The sequence below is a fragment of the Phocoena phocoena genome, chromosome 4 (genome assembly GCF_963924675.1).
Source record: "Phocoena phocoena chromosome 4, mPhoPho1.1, whole genome shotgun sequence".
NCBI classification, from domain to species: domain Eukaryota; kingdom Metazoa; phylum Chordata; class Mammalia; order Artiodactyla; family Phocoenidae; genus Phocoena; species Phocoena phocoena.
In genome coordinates, this window is record NC_089222.1 from 16,790,271 (window position 1) to 16,806,042 (window position 15,772).

Genomic DNA, 15,772 nt, shown 5'->3' on the forward strand with positions numbered 1-15,772 from the left:
GCGGTGTGGCACCACCAAGATGGGAGGATGAGGGGAGGCAACCGCCCTCACCTGCAGAGGCCCACGGGGCTGGGAGAGCCCGGGCTCAGGAGAGAGGATGTTGTGTACGCACTGGAAAAGGAGGGCTCACCTACGCCACATCAAGCCACGTTGTATCTAGTGCGTCTCTTACTATTCTTCTAGGCTGTGATGGAAAAATAGTGGTGCCTTGGATACGTGTGCACATGAGAAGAGGACTGAGTTTCTACCTTTTTTTACAAGAATGTTTTAAGAAAAAGTACTCTTAGTACCAAGAACATAAAAATCTACCGTCCATTCATCCACTGAGACCCAAAGAGATCCCTGCAAATGGGGCTGTCCCAGGGGCCACAAGCAATGGCCCTCACTGCCAGCCAAGCCGGGTGCTGTCACCTGGACTCCTATGAATTCTCACCAGGTAAGTAAGCACTCTTCCAACAAGCACCACTTGGGGGTGTGCCATGGTGGGGCTACGGGCCCATGTGGGCATGCACACCTGTGCGTACAAGTACAGACAGAAACAGTGCACATGTTCCCAGGGGCTAGTTTTGTCTGTAGTTAACAAATCTATGCAGTATTTTATTGATGGCAAGACGATCACAAGTTTTGAGACAATATTAAGTATTTCTTATTTCAACACGTTGCAGTACTTTTGAATTTCCAAAACTGTTATCACAATGCAAGTTCCAACTTGAGAGGAGGAAGAACAAGAATATACATTGAGCACATGAATCTCTGTGAGAATGTGTGTGTGGAAGGTGTATACACAAGTCTATCTCTATATATAATTATGTACACACATATAAAAACTCAACACTTGACACTGGAATTACGTTCGTACATTGGTCTATGCCTTCTGGAAGAGGAGCTCAGTGGGAATCCTGCTTCCTCTTTTCTTCACCCGAAGATACACTCCTCTCTAAAGATCAGCTCTGACACACAGTCTCCTTAGCTGAGTGTGTGACAGACCCACTGGACAACTTATCAATGAGTCCTGCCAGGTCCTGCTGCACTTACAGGCTGCCAGTTTGGATTAGTTTCTGAGAAGTTCCAAATTCATTGCAATAACTTGTCAGAGCCCTGCTTTATGGAGGAATTTACCCCCTACCACACCCCAGATGGTCATTTAGCTCAATTATGACAAGCCCAATAGCAGCCTGGAGGAAGAGTCAATGCCGGCTTGGAGGGCAGGGCTTACCGATTTTGGCCAGAGTGGCTGCCCACTGCCTGGCTTTGTGCCAACTCAGGGGTGGTGAGTCTGGGTCTATTTGGAATGCTGGCCAAGCAGGCTACATCACTTAGTGAAAGAGAGAGTTCTCTTCAGAGATTTTACAGATAGGTCCTCAGGTCTAAGTCCTCTCAGAAATGAGTCAAACATGGCAAGGACGTCTCTCTGGGGAGCCTTCTGGGGACCCCACCTCAGCCCTACCCTCAGGCAAGCAGAGTGCTGCTACAATATCTGCAAAGGTCTGTGCACAAAGGTTTCAACTGCACTGTGCCGAGTGGCAGAAACACGTCAAGAAGAACAGCATCAACCACGGACTGGCAAACATACATCTTGCAGGTGGCAGTTCTGCAGACCCTCCCTTCCCCAATCACAGACGGGCCAATACTGTGTGCTACAGGCTCCAGCTTTCCTGGCATCCAAGGAGGAGGGCTTCAGGGGGCACACACTGAGATTCCGTTTGCCCTTCCCTTCCCTGCAACCCAGATGTGTGTGCTGATCGCTGGACAGGTTGGCTAAAACATTTTCAGAACTACACATGGTGCCCCCAGTCTATAAACCAGCCCACAGTTGCCAACAGCACCCCGTCCTTCCTTCCTTCCCATGACCTCTTGTTCTGCCAATCACTAGGCGGACCACAGAGAGTGGAAGGTTGCCTGTGGCGAGTGCCCTCTCAAGGCTTTTCAGGGAGGGGAAAGAGGCAGAAATAATTCCAGTGGCCCTGCGGCTGGGCCCCCTGCAGTTCACAAGGCCTTAATTTCAGCTCGGGGCCGTGGCTGATGCCCCACTCTGGCCATGGAAGAAGGACAGAGTCAGAGCTGCCTCTTCAGAGGCTGTTTCATTCAATCAGTGTTTGATTTAACCAGGTAGGGCCTGTTTGGTGGATGCTGGTTGGTCTGGGCCAGACAGCCCGGGGATTGGAACCTAATTAAATCGCCCAGTTAATTGTTTAAATGTATTGGTCTGGGGGTGGGAGGAGAGCAGAGGTGATGAACCGTTCAAAGAGGACAGGAAGGAGGAGGTGTGTGGAAAAGGTTCTCTGTAAGTTTACAAATATACAAAAACAAAAAAGCACATCTTTCAAATAAAAATGACTACATTTTTATCTGGCAAAAAGTTGTATACACATGGTTTAAATTTTTTTTTAATTTTAACAGTTTTTGGCAATCTTAATAAAGTACAATATATTACAACCAAACCAAAAAATAGTTGTTTAAGTAACAGCTGTTAAGAGTGACGTGATCCCTGATGCCCAGCCTCCCTCCCCATCCCACCCGACTCCTAGAGACAGAGAGAAAAGAAAAATCCTCCCATCTGGATAAGCTCATCTCCCACCCCCCTTAGGAAGCTAACCAATAGGAAGCAACACAACAAGCGAGTAGTGTTAAAGGAAGCCTGCGGTCAGGCTGCATTAGCAGGAGCAGCCACCCTCGCTGGCCGGAGGCTCCTGGGGTTTGTCCAGCTTGATGTCGATCACTGCAGGGGGCGGGGCTAAGGAAGATGACTCTCTCGGAGCTCCCACCCCCGCTCCTGCTCCGGTGCCCCCTAAGTTGCCCTGCGCAGCTCCTCTGTCCCTCAGCAAACACCCAGGAACTTGCTCTTTTCTTTGCCTGGGTGGGAAGGATGCAGGGTCACCAGCTCCCACCCTTCCACCTCTTCCCCGACCCTTCCACATGCCCTCACCAGTATCCACCAGAAGTAAAACTTGTCCTGGACTGTGGGACCATCACCTAAACACAGGCCCGACAGACCCTTTCTCAGAAGGCTTCCCGGTGACCAGCCTCGGCCTCGGCCTTGTTACCTATCAGCCCCACCCCAAAGTGCCCAGGAGGTGGAGCCTGCAGGCCGGGCATGGAGCCCACCTCACAAAGTACAGGGCTACACGGGCCTTGCCCAGGTGGGCACAGCAACCCTGACCCCTCAAGCTCCCGTCAGAACGGGTCGCTTAGACCCTGAGGCTGCTGCTGTGAGAACCCACATCCCTGGGGGAGGGTGTCAGCATAGCCCCTCTCCAGCCCTTTCCACGGGTGCTGTGGGGACTGTGGGCTGGAGAAGCACCGATCGGAACCGCCAGAGGAGCGGGTGCAGAGTGCACAGCCAGGCCACTCCCTCTGCCCTCACCAGGCTGAAATCTCAGTCAGGCCAGGCCAGGCCTGGTCACGGCACTGCACAGAATCGCCCTTCCTGTGGGGCTGGGAGTGGGTAGGGGTTGAAGCAGCCCTGCTATGGGACCTGCTGCCCGTGTCCTAGGGAGGTTTTGTGGTCCCTAGGTAAGGACGACGGGAGAGGTTCTTCATAAGTTAAGTACTATAAAAAGCCATGCTTCCCCTAAAGACCACTTACCACCTTCCCTCCTTACCACTTTTTGGCCACCTGGCCATGGCATATTCTGAGTATGACTTTGTCCATGACTTTTCCTGATTTTCCCTAAACCCCAATCTTCTTATGCACATTTTTATCCTGTTTTGTGTGTACGCAGCGTATATATACATAAACACACATTATTTATAACATGGTAGACTATAAATAAACTAGTAAATAGACAATGAACCTTCCTTGCCTTCCTTCCCACTGGGCAAATCAGACCACCTCTCTGAGCCTCAGTTTCAGCTTTTGGGTGTGGCCTGAGTTCTGGGGTGGACGGTGTGAGTGGTGTGCAGACCCTGCCCCCAGAGCAGGCAGGCAGGGGAGGAGACACCTGGTGGGGCAGTCGTCTCGCATAGAGGAGGTTGGGCCATGCTGAAATCATGTCTGAGTGCACGGAAATGGAGATTCTACTTGTCCCCATGAAATACAAGTCTGTGTTCAGTGGAAAGAAGGGCACTTACTATTTCTCACTCCCCACACTGTCACTCCACACACATCCCTCTGGCATTCCCATACTGTTTTGGAAGCTTAGGTGGTTCGAGCTGGATGTGGTCTTAAGGACCTTGGAGTTCAGCCTCATCCCTGTACAGAGGACGCCCCACGAACAGCTATCTGCCAGGAAGGCTGGCCTGGAGAACTGGCAAGGGTCTGCCCACTGTTCTAACATACCACGTGGATAAATCAATGAATAAATGGCTTCTGCAGCACATCTTTCACTCACTTGTCAAGGGAAAAGGATACTGCCCTCTTTGCTTTTCTCCTGGACGTTCTCCATTCCAGGCAGAGCCGAGGCCACACGTCGGAAGAGCTGGGGAGAGGGGGAGATGCAGCGTGAGCCCCCATCCTTCCCCTCCTGCTGCCGGTGTCTCCACCCTCTGCCTCTTCTCACCCTGACCTCGGGCTCTGCTCTCTTTCTGTCCCACTGACTGCACCCTGGACAGCAGGGGCTGCACCTAACTTCTCCCACCTGTGCCCCCAGCACCTCTCATGGTGTTGGGCCCCGGCAGGCCTCTCACCCAGGCAGGCTGGCCACAGGGTCACGAGGGGCTGAGTGTGGGTCATGGTGATGGCAGGGACCTACCCTAGTGCAGAAAACGATCTAGGTCCTGGGAGACAAGCTTCTGGCCCGCTGCCCATGTAGGGACCTGGTGTGGGGAAGGGAGGACTTTCGACCTGCCCTTGAGACAATGACCCTCTCCTCAGGGAGCCCTGCGAGTCCACGGGCATCGGGGCAGCTGGGAGTCAGGGCCACACAGTCACAGTGGAGATTTCTTTGGAGGGAATAAGGACACAGGAGTGTGAATGGGACATTGTGGGTTTGCTTGGGTGTGGGTGAGTGCGATGTGCACATTGTGTGTAGAGGAGTATGGGTGGTGTGGTGTGGATGTGTGGCAGCTGTGGGGGGGGAATGAGTGTGTATGGTGTGTACATGTACACATGTGGGGTTTCTGTGCGTGTAAGTCTGTAAAGTGTGCATGAGAACTGTGTGCGTGTGGTTGTGTGCGTGCGTGTGTGTGTGTGTGTGTGTGTGCGTGGAACCTAGCAGGTGACAGCAAGTACAAGGCAGAAACACAGGCACCAGAAGATCCTGAATTCCCTCCCATCTCTCTACAAACACCAACTGCAGGAACTAGGTGAGCTCTGGGCTTAAAACTTCTCCACTGCCTGAGCTCTCTGAAGACAGGGTGAGTCTTATTCAAGGTCTCACCCCAGAGCCCAGCCACATGGGAGCACCCAGGCTGGGTGACAGGACCAAAGGCGGTAAGGGTCCGGGCAGGGAAGCCGCTGGTGGGCTCTGCATGGTATGGACCCTGTGGGCGGGCTGCAGAGAGGCTCTGAGCGTGGCTGGCAGAAGTGGGAGTTAGATGGAAGCTCTTGGGGTCACATGGCGGCTTCTGAGAGCAGATATGCTCACGTTCAGAGTCCAGGAGGCTACATTGCATGGGGATGCCTCTCCACCACACAGGCTTAGAACTGACCATATACAACTCTGGCTCAGACCATCGCCTGGCTTCCAGAGCAATCTGGAAAGGGGGGCATCGGCATCTCCCTGACCATGCGGGCAGAGGCTTTCCATCAGGGCCGCGCAGAGCAGCAGCCAGTGTCTCCTGCAGGCCTCCAGGGACAGGTAGCTCCCTACTCCAGGTGACACCACGGCCACCTTGGCCTTATTCCGAAGGAGGCTGGGAAGGGGATGGGAGTGAAGAGAGCCATGTTGATGACCCTCCAACTGGGGTGGGGGCACTGAGTCCTGGGAGCTCGGGGCCTCCCATTCTGTCCCTTCCTGCTCCTCTGCCACCTCCCACTGGCAAGGCACTGCCCAGGCGGGGTAAAGCCTCACTGCGTGAGGCCGGCTGCTGCAGTGGCAGCTTGTCTAGTGCCCCTGGACACCGCTGGGAGCGGCAGGGCAGAAGTGACCCTCAGCCAGGCCCCGACACCCCTCCAGCGGCACCTGTGCCCATGCCGGTCCCCTGGCCCAGGCCGCCCCCTCTCATCACCTCTCTGAGTCCCCTTTTCCCTGCAGACAGGGGTTCCTCACCTTTTTTTGAACCAAAGATTCCTTTGGCAGGCTGGCGAAGCCTATGGGCTCCTTTTAAGTGTGTGAAATGAATTACATATAAGTTTTATGTAAAGGAGACCATTTAGTATTGAAACAAACTTCTAAAATCTTTAAAGATACAGACTTGTGACTAGCAGCCCGGAAACCTGTTAAAGAGCAGAAGCCGGCAGGGGATCTGACAGCCCCCGAGATACTGAGGTGGGAAAAGTTCAAGAGACCTGCGACACCACGGCAGTAAGGTGATAAGAAAGCGGCTGTGGCCTCTACCGTGACAAAGCCCCAGGTGCTGCTAACACACGGAGCTGTGTTGCCTACGCTCACGGCTGCAGGAAATGCTGGAGACCTGTCAGAGAATAGTGCAGAGACACTTGTTTCCCACCTACATCCACTGACCTGCTGAATTCCATCCGAGGACTCCTTGGGGGTCTGTGGACCCAGGAGAAGCCCCCTGCTCCCAGGCTCAGCCCTAACCCCACCCCCTCTACGGCTCCTCTGAGGCTTCTGACCCCCAGGCCTCCCCCCACGGCGAGCTCGGACCGCACTGTGGGTGGGCTCTTGTCTCCAAGCCTGCCTGGACCGCCACAGCCCTGAGCACATGCCAAGCACAAGGCAGGAACCCCAAAATGCTGATTGGATAGACTCTCCTGCACGTCCACCCCACGTGAGGTAAGAAGCAGGGGAAGGCTACGTCTCTCGGCCTCCTTGAAGTTGGTGGCTGATCCCACAGCCCCGATGGCCTGAGGGCGAGCAGTAGAGCTCTGGAGGCGACTCGCTCCCCATCTGGTGGCTGGACGGCCCCACCTAGTCACTAGCCCCTTGGCCAAAGGCGGCGGACCCCACCTGCTTCACGTTGTAGCCGGTCTTGGCGCTGGTCTCGATGAACATAACGCTCAGTTCTTTGGCGCGCTGCTCCCCCTCCTCGATGGTTATCTGCCTGGAGGGGGAGGCGAGGGGGGGCCGGTTCAGTAGGGAAGTAGCCCCTGGTGGGGGCGGAGGGAGCAGCCTCAGATGATGGGGGCCCCGCAGTCAGCCCTGAGGTCGGGGCTGGACCCCAGGGCTCCCTCAGGGCACAGCAGGACACCAGCCCCTCCCTACTCCTTGGCAGCTCCGTCCAGGTTGGGAGCAGGCCCTGAGGCAGGTGGCTTGCTGTCCCTTTCACAGTGTCACCACGGCCAGAGCCAACATTCGTAAAGCACTGCCAGCCACAGACCGCCTCTCTGGGTGGTACCATCAGCCCCATTTTCCAAGTGAGAACACTGAGGTTAAAAGTAATGGCCCCAAGGTCACCTACTGCAAAGGAGCTGGGCTTTGAACTCCGTTTTCTTCACTTCAAGGACAAGATTCAAATAAAGCAGCCTCTAATTCAGATTATTCCCTAAACAGGCAGAGTACATCTCAGGAAGCCCCCAGTCCATGACTCATTGCTCTACCTGCCCCATGAGATGAGTGGACCAGTGCAGGGAAGAGCGCTGGGGTCAGCCCTGTGCCTGGAGGATGGTGTAGAGCAAGCAGCCTCTTCAGGGAGAGTGTCCCACCCAGACACAGCGAAGGACCAGGCCCTTCACACCCACACCCACATCAGCCAGGCATTTCACAGGGGCAGGGCCGGTGGGAGCCCGAGGGCTGCTGTGTCTGTGTCTGCACTGAGGCCGGGCCCGGACCATGCGCTGCTGGGCCAGCCGGGCGCATATGGCTCCACTCAGGCCACGCGTGGAGGCCTGCCCTGCCCCTGCCAGCCTGGAAGGTGGGGCTTCAGACATGACACACCTGTGGGTAGGCGTCTACCAGGTGCTTTCAAAGCCTCTGGTGCCCCAAGGGGGTCCTTCCCAGATGCAGGGGGACAGGTCAGACAGGTTGCTGGGCAGGGGGTAGCTCACAGGGGCTGCTCTCCCACAAATCCCAGCACCCCCCGTCCAGGAGGAGCTGCAGAGGCATGGAGGGGGCCCGGCCTGCAGCCCGCTGCACCTACCTCTTGTCGGCCAGGTCCGTCTTGTTGCCCACCAGCATGATGATGACGTCGCTTCCCCTCTCTGTTCTGACATCATCGATCCACTTAGAGGTCTGTTGGAAGGAGTTGAGATCTGGAGGTGGAAAGTGCAGATAAAACAGGGCGTGAGCGGCAGCCCTGGCAGCAGAGGGGGAGGACGGGAAGGGAGTAAGACCAGGAGCAGGAGGGAGGGGTGTGTGCACCCTCAGACACCTGGGCAGCGCGGGAGCACAGTCCGGCGGGCCTGGGTCCTCCCGAGGACGTCCACACGTGTTTGTGGAGCTGTGCCCGGGGTCCCCGAAGGCCCCTCATATGCTGAGCCACCCTCTGGGGAGAGAAGTCACAGCATCTGGAAGGCCGCTGGGTCATGACTTCCTACTAGTGGTCCTAGGGCCCACCTGAGAGTCGGACCTGACTTTGGAGGCTCACAGCAGAGTGAGAAATGGGTGCAGTAGACTTGGCTGAGCTTGGAAACAGTGTGACAGTGTGTGTGTAGGACCGCAGCAGCTCCCAGCGCAGGAGGGCCCTGCAGAGCAGCCTCCCACTGACAGGAGCTCAGAGGGATTTCTGAAGAGCACCCTCAGGCCCTGAAAGTAAGGGGAGCGGGGAAGGCGGCCCCAGGAGCAGATAAAAGCCAGGAGAGGCCAGGCATTTCAGGGCAGCCCCCTCCTCAGTCAGAAGCTGTGACACGCCGCCACACAGAAGAGCAGTCACAGGGCGACGCCCACCACTCAGCGGCCCGCAGGCCCGAGGGGAGCGGAGGCTCCCCTTCCTGGAAACCTGGGCTTCTCGCAGCCTGACCTTCCTTCTGCTCAGCATCAGGCTGCAGGAGCCCAGGCATCCTCAGGGCCCAGCTCCCACCCGCTCTCAGGTGTGCAGGGAGCCTGCGGTCAGAGCCTCTCAGGTGTGCAGGGAGCCTGCGGTCAGCCAGAGGCAGTCGGCTGGGGCAGCCTCCCACCACACCCATGACTGCAGCCCAAGCGCTTGCCAGGTGTGTGCCCTGACACCTGCCTGGGCAGTGGGGCTCTGCACCAGGCCCTACCCCTCACCCCAGCCCCACGAGCCTCCCTCAGGGCTGTGCGTCGCTCTTGAGAACAGCTGATTTGGCCAGAAGAGCCACAGTGTGTGAGAAGTGCAGGCCACCCAAGGCCCTCCTGGACCCGCTGGGCCTCCCCTCCCGTGGAACCCGGTAAGGAACTGGGATGCTGCTGACAAAACCATGGCTGCCAGGTCAAGTTTGGCCTGGGGACCAGCGTCTTCTCCCATCTTCACACACACACATACACACACACACACACACACACTCTCTCTCTCTCTCTCTCTGCAGCCTGGCTGGGGCCGCACCTGGCCCCGGAGCCCCTGCGAGCTGCCCTCCGCCCAGCACGCAGGCCCCACACTCACTTGTGATGTCGTACACCACCACAGCCACCGTGGAGTCCCGGATGTAGCTGGGGATCAGGCTGCGGAACCTCTCCTGGCCGGCTGTGTCCCAGAGCTGCAGTCGCACCTGTCACAGGGAGGGAGGAGGCTCAGGGGGCAGTGAGGTCCTCGTGGTGGGAGTGGGTGCTGAGGGAGGGCCCAGCTCTGGGACGCTGGCCAGGCACAGGCTCTCAGCAGTGCCCAGCATGGGCCCCAGGGGATAGGTCCCAAGGAGCCCTGCCCGTCCTCCCGGGTCTCAAGTCAGGCACTCACCGTACGATCCTCCAAGTACATGGTTTTTGACAAGAAGTCAATCCCAATGGTTGCCTGTTAGAGAAAAGCACAGAACGGTCAAACCCGAAAGGTCTCAGGCAAAGGGGCAAAAGCTGAGTCACCCAGGCGGGGACACAGCCAGCAAAAGGGGTCACCCACGCCGAGCCTTAGGTGGGTTCTGCTCTGCTGCCCCACCCCCAGCTCAACAGTGAACCCTCTTGCCCCTCTCAGAGGAAGTGAGTTTGAGCTAAACAAGGATGAGGATAGGTGTTTAGGGAGTGATACTTTTTGGAGAGGAAGAGAAAAGTGCTTTGGAAAAGGAGAGGAGAGAACAGGTGAGGCAGCTTCCCCAGCAGCAGGGCCACTGGCACGTGTATCTCCTGCCCCGCTCAGGGGGGAGCCCGGAGGAGCAGGAACGAGGTGGTCTCCCTGCCCCAGCCTGCCGGGCCCTGCCTGCCTCCTTCCCTTCCAGCCTCCACTCGAGTCTCCCAAAGCTTTTCTCCTCAGCCCTGGAACTCGAGCGCCTGGCGGGGGATCACCACTGCCCAGGAGGTGGAGCGGGGGCAGGGCGGCTTGCCGCAGGGGCGGGCAGAGAGCAGCTGGCTTTCCCCAGGGGCATCACAGCCACCCACAGCAGCATCTTGTTGCGAAACCCACCAGCTCTTCTCTACCCAGATCGACACACTGGAAGCCAACTGTCTAGGTCACGCCTGTGCCTCCTCTGTCCTGGCACAAGGAGATGCAGTTGGGCCAGATGGCTGGGACCCACCACTCACTTGCTGTGTGGCTTGGGGCAGGCCTCCAACCTCTCTGCGCCGAACCTCAGGATTGGTAGCAGGGACTGCTAGCTGTCCCCCAACATGGAGTCTCCCTTTCTATAGTATTACGACTCCAAACGTATAGATAAACTCATGGCTGCCCCAAATAAAGACTGTATTTCCCAGCTTCCTTTGTAGCTGGGTGGCTAAGTTCTCTGGTCAGTGGGATGTGAAGGTGACATTTGCATCTTCTGGGATGGGTCCTTCATGGGGAGAGGCGATGTACCCACAGCTGCCCCTTTCCTTTTCCCACTGTTTGGAATAAAGACAGGTGGTAATAAGTCATATTGGCCCATCCAGATGAAGGTGACAGAGTAGTGGCGACAGATGAACCAGACAGAGGAAGCCTGAGTTCCTGCCTGTAGAGCCCCCTCAGCAGCCTGAGACTCTTACGCCCAGACTGTTGTGTGACAGAGAACTGGACTTCTATTTCGCTTAAGCCACTGTTATTTGCAGTTTCTTTTAATACAGCCTAGCTCTATCCAAACTAATAGAGCAAAGAACCACGGAGAAACATACCCCTCAAGGGTAGGCAGCATGGATGGTGACAGTGATGTCCCTGATGATAATGTAACAACAGCCCCATTTCACCTCACATGTGCTTCCATGGAGGACAGAGAAGTCACCAGATGACATGACAAGGACTGTGCCTTGTGGATCGAGCTCTGGTAAAGCTCAACCCAGTGGCCTCCATAATCATAAACACCATTTGCTGAACACTCACATACTTTACTACCCCTCACAATAGCAGATCAGTGGTAATGATGAAAGTAAGGCTGAAAGGACCAACTTCCTATCTCTCCAGCCCTCTCCCACCTCTATTCCCACTTTCATGCTTCTTCCACATCAGAGAAACACCTGGTTCCTTAAGTGCCCAGTCTCTCAGACCTGTTCTGGCCACACTTCCCACCCAGCCAGGCCGCTGAGCCACAAAAGACCTTCCCACAGCTGCACACACTGGTGCCAAAGCACAGGCACCATCCTTGGATGTGGCTGAGGCATCAGCTCTGCTCAAAAACATCTCCCGAAGTTTCACTTCCAATAATGGCTAAGTAGTTTGTATCAAACTAACCCACCCACAGATAACTATTATAAACTCTGCACAAATGCAACAAATAACAATTTGCAATCACCGAAAAGTGATCAAAAGCAGGCAGAAAACGGAGGGGTTATAATCTCTAAAGGAAGGGAAGAAAATGAAGTGAGATCCTATGCTTAACCAGTTTTTCCCCTGAGGTAGCTTCCTAGTCCCACCAAGTTAGAAGGACTTGGTAAACACCTCAGGCATTTCATGAGAACCCCAGAAGGGCCAGCTTTGGGAAAAAGGACATCATCTCAGGACTAAGGGTTATATCAGAGGACTAAGGAAAAAACCAAGAGACCTATCTTAACAAACTTTAAACATGGTAAGTAGGTTCCATGTCCTGGCTATTGTAAATAGTGCTGCAATGAACACTGTGGTACATGACTCTTTTTGAATTATGCTTTTCTCAGGGTATATGCCCAGTAGTGGGATTGCTGGGTCATATGGTAGCTCTATTTTTAGTTTTTTAAGGAACCTCCATACTGTTTTCCACAGTGGCTGCACCAATTTACATTCCCACCAAAAGTGCAGGAGGGTTCCTTTTTCACCAGACCCTCTCCAGCATTTATTGTTTCTAGATTTTTTGATAACAGCCATTCTGACCGGTGTGAGGTGATACCTCACTGTAGTTCCGATTTGCATTTCTCTAATAATTAGTGATGTTGAGCATCTTTTCATGTGCCTCTTGGTCATCTGTATGTCTTCCTTGGTGAAATGTCTATTTAGGTCTTCCTCCCAGAAGATGTGACACATATATACAATGGAATATTACTCAGCCATAGAAAGAAACAAAATTGAGTTATCTGTAGTGAGGTGGATGGACATAGAGTCTGTCATACAGAGTGAGGTAAGTCAGAAAGAGAAAAACAAATACCGTATTCTAATGCATATATATGGAATCTAAAAAAAAAACAGAAACAAATGGTACTGATGAACCTAGTTGCAGGACAGGAATAAAGATGTAGACATAGAGAATGGACTTGAGGACACGGGGTGGGAGGGGGAAGCTGGGGCAAAGTGAGAGTAGCATCAACATATATACACTACCAAATGTAAAATAGATAGCTAGCTGGTGGGAAGCAGCAGCACAGAACAGGGAGACCAGCTCGGTGCTTTGTGACCACCTAGAGGGGTCGGATACGGAGGGTGGGAGGGAGACACAAGAGGGAGGGGATATGGGGATATATATATGCATATGGCTGATTCACTCTGGTGTACAACAGAAACTAACACAGTATTGTGAAGCAATTATACTCCAATAAAGATCTACTAAAACAAAAAACAAACAAAAAAAAACATGGTAAGTAAACTCTTCCAAAAAAAAAAAAAGGATTAAGTTGCCCATAATTTAATTCCCCATTGAAATAAAACTCAACACTCTTCAGAGGAAGGTACAGAATCTACGAATCTCTACAACTTATTATTATTCACGATGTCCACTACACAATAAAAAAGGATTAGACATGAAGAGGCAGGAAATTTAAGCCATAATTAATGGAAAAAAACTCAATAGAAACAGATACCCAGATGACTTAGATGTTGGATTAGCAGACAAGAACTTTAAAATAATTATTATAACTGTGTTAAAAATATAAAGGAAAAAGATGAATACTATGGGTGAATTTCAAGAGATATATGGAGACTAAAACAAAACCCAGAAATCTTAACACAAAAAAACACAATACCTGAAATAAAAATGCCTTGGATTTGAATAACAGCAGCTAGGATACTTCAGAGGAAAGGGCGGTAAACTTGAAGACAGTCCAAAAGAAGTTGTTCAAACTGAAGCACAGATTTTTAAAAGATAGAATAAAAATGAACAGAACTTCAAGAACTTCTAGGGCAATATAAAGACCTGATATACACGTAGATGGGGTTTCAGAAAGAGTAAAAACAAACAAACAAACAAAAACTAATGGTCAGATATTTTCTCAATTTGATTAGAAACATCAACCCACAGCTTCAAGAAGCTCAGTGAGCCTAAAACAGGATACAAAGGAAACCACACCCACACAAGTCATAGTCAAATTGCTGAAAACTAAAGATAAAGAGAAAACCTTAACAGCAGCTAGGAAACAGAAAGACACAATACATACAAGGAAACAATGACAGGAATGATGGTTGATTTCCCTTCAGAAACAATTGAGAACAGAAGACAATGGAGTAAAATCTTTAAAATTCTAAAAGAAACAAACCACCATCATCCCCATCATGTAAGCCTAGAATTCTAAAGCCAGTGAAAATTTCCTTCAACACGGAGAGCAAAATAAAAACATGTTCAGATAAGGGAAAACTGTGATCATTTTTCACCAGTGAGCCCTCATTACAGGAAACGAATGCTTTAGGCTGAAGGGAAATTTTACAGATGGAAGTTTGGATCTTTAAAGAAGGAATATAGGAGCACCAGAAATGGTAAGTCTGTGATATATAAAAACACGTGACTTGTCCTTGAGCACCTCCTGTTTCCATCCACATCAGTAACAATTCCTAACATCCTCCTGTTTTGTCTCTGCTTCATCCTCCACGAGACTCACTCTCAGAAGATGGCCTCAAATCTACTTTACAACATCAAGTACAAACCACTTCAATTCCTTGCTTTTACCCTCTAATATAACAATGATAACTACAGTAACGATGACTAAACATGAGTGCTCACCATGTGCCAGGTAAGAACTTTATATGCATTACTTAACTTAATCCTGATAACCTGTGCCATGAGTTATGCTCTTGAGTATTTATACGTTTCTGCTAAGAAGACTGAGTAAAGTTGATCCCTGAGCAACGTGTGGGTTAGGGGTGCCGACCATCCACACAGTGGAAAACCCGTGTATAACTCACAGTCGGTCCTCTGTCTCGCACTTCGGTTCCTCCGTTCAACCAACTGCAGGTGGTGTAGTACTGTAGTACTTACTACCGAAAACAACTGCGTATAAGTGGACCAGCCCAGTTTAGACCCACCTTGTTCAAGGGTCAACTATAAGAGATGCTAAATTACTTGCTCAGTGTCAACAGCTGGAAATGGCAGAGCCAGAATACAAAGATATTTGCAAAGTTGTCTATGTGTGTCCAGCCGTATCTCCATCCCTCCAGGCTCTGAGCATTTGCTCCTTCTGTCAAAGCAAGCCTCTCCTTGGGGTTCTCTTGGCCCTGAGCCTCTCAGCCATCAAGGTTCTTTTCTCTTTTCTCAACCCCTCATTCTTTACTCACTCTTTCCTTTCATCCAAGAAACATTCTTAAAATTCTTGCATCCTTAAAAAAAAACCCTTCCCTGTCACTAAGTGGCTCTCCAGCTCTCTGCCAATCTCTCACCTCCATTCCCTTGGTATGCTTCTTGGAAAAGGACCCAAACCAGCTGTCCCCACTTCTTCTCTTCTCACCCACTGCTCAGTGGTCTGACTCCTGCCCCTCTGCCCACTGAGGCTGCTCTGGCTGTGGTCACCATGGCCATTCATCTCCAAATTGTAAGGACACTCTATAGGCCAGACTCTACTAGATGTACTTGACCCTGTGGACCAATCTCTTCCTTGACACTCTTCCTTCCTTTGTTTTCATGACGTGACTTGTTTCTGGCTCTCCCTGCCTCTCTAACTGCTGTCCCTTATTGGCCTCTTACAGGATCCTCTTCCTTTCTCTGTCCCTAAAATGTTGGTGTTCCCTACTGTGTCAGGGGACCCCATTTACTGTCACAGCTTCAAAAAGGATGTGCTGCTGGCTTCCCAACCTACATTCCAGGCCTTACCTCTGTCCTGAGCCCCAGATCCAGGTATCTGACCGCTTACTGGACATGTCCATCCACGTGTGCTCTAGACCTCTCACTAAACATATGTGTCCCACCCGGAGCCCCTCATCCCCCTCCAGACTTACATCTTCTACTTTCCCCATCTCGATGAATGGCACCTCCACCTCCATGGGTGCCCAAGCCTCCAGAAGCCCTCCTGAGTTCCTCCTCTTCCCTTGCTCTCTCGTCCACCCCCTCACAGCAGAGGAATCACGGAGCTGATACTTTGCCTCCTGAGTGTTT

General features: G+C 52.5%; 1 protein-coding gene across 2 annotated transcripts in view; it reads right to left on the reverse strand.

Moving 5' to 3' along the window:
• Nucleotides 1-2,654: 2,654 nt before the first annotated feature.
• The window catches only part of RAB6B (RAB6B, member RAS oncogene family), a 52,621-nt gene continuing 39,503 nt past the window's right edge, over nucleotides 2,655-15,772 (reverse strand). The window contains exons 3-8 of one of the 2 annotated variants that reach the window (XM_065876367.1): nucleotides 9,850-9,903; nucleotides 9,559-9,664; nucleotides 8,140-8,251; nucleotides 7,011-7,104; nucleotides 4,352-4,418; nucleotides 2,655-2,719 (exon numbers count right to left, since the gene is read on the reverse strand). In XM_065876367.1, coding sequence (XP_065732439.1) covers nucleotides 2,655-2,719; nucleotides 4,352-4,418; nucleotides 7,011-7,104; nucleotides 8,140-8,251; nucleotides 9,559-9,664; nucleotides 9,850-9,903 — 498 coding nt within the window. The remainder of the gene's footprint in view (nucleotides 2,720-4,351; nucleotides 4,419-7,010; nucleotides 7,105-8,139; nucleotides 8,252-9,558; nucleotides 9,665-9,849; nucleotides 9,904-15,772) is intronic. The other variant, XM_065876368.1, reaches the window with a different exon arrangement.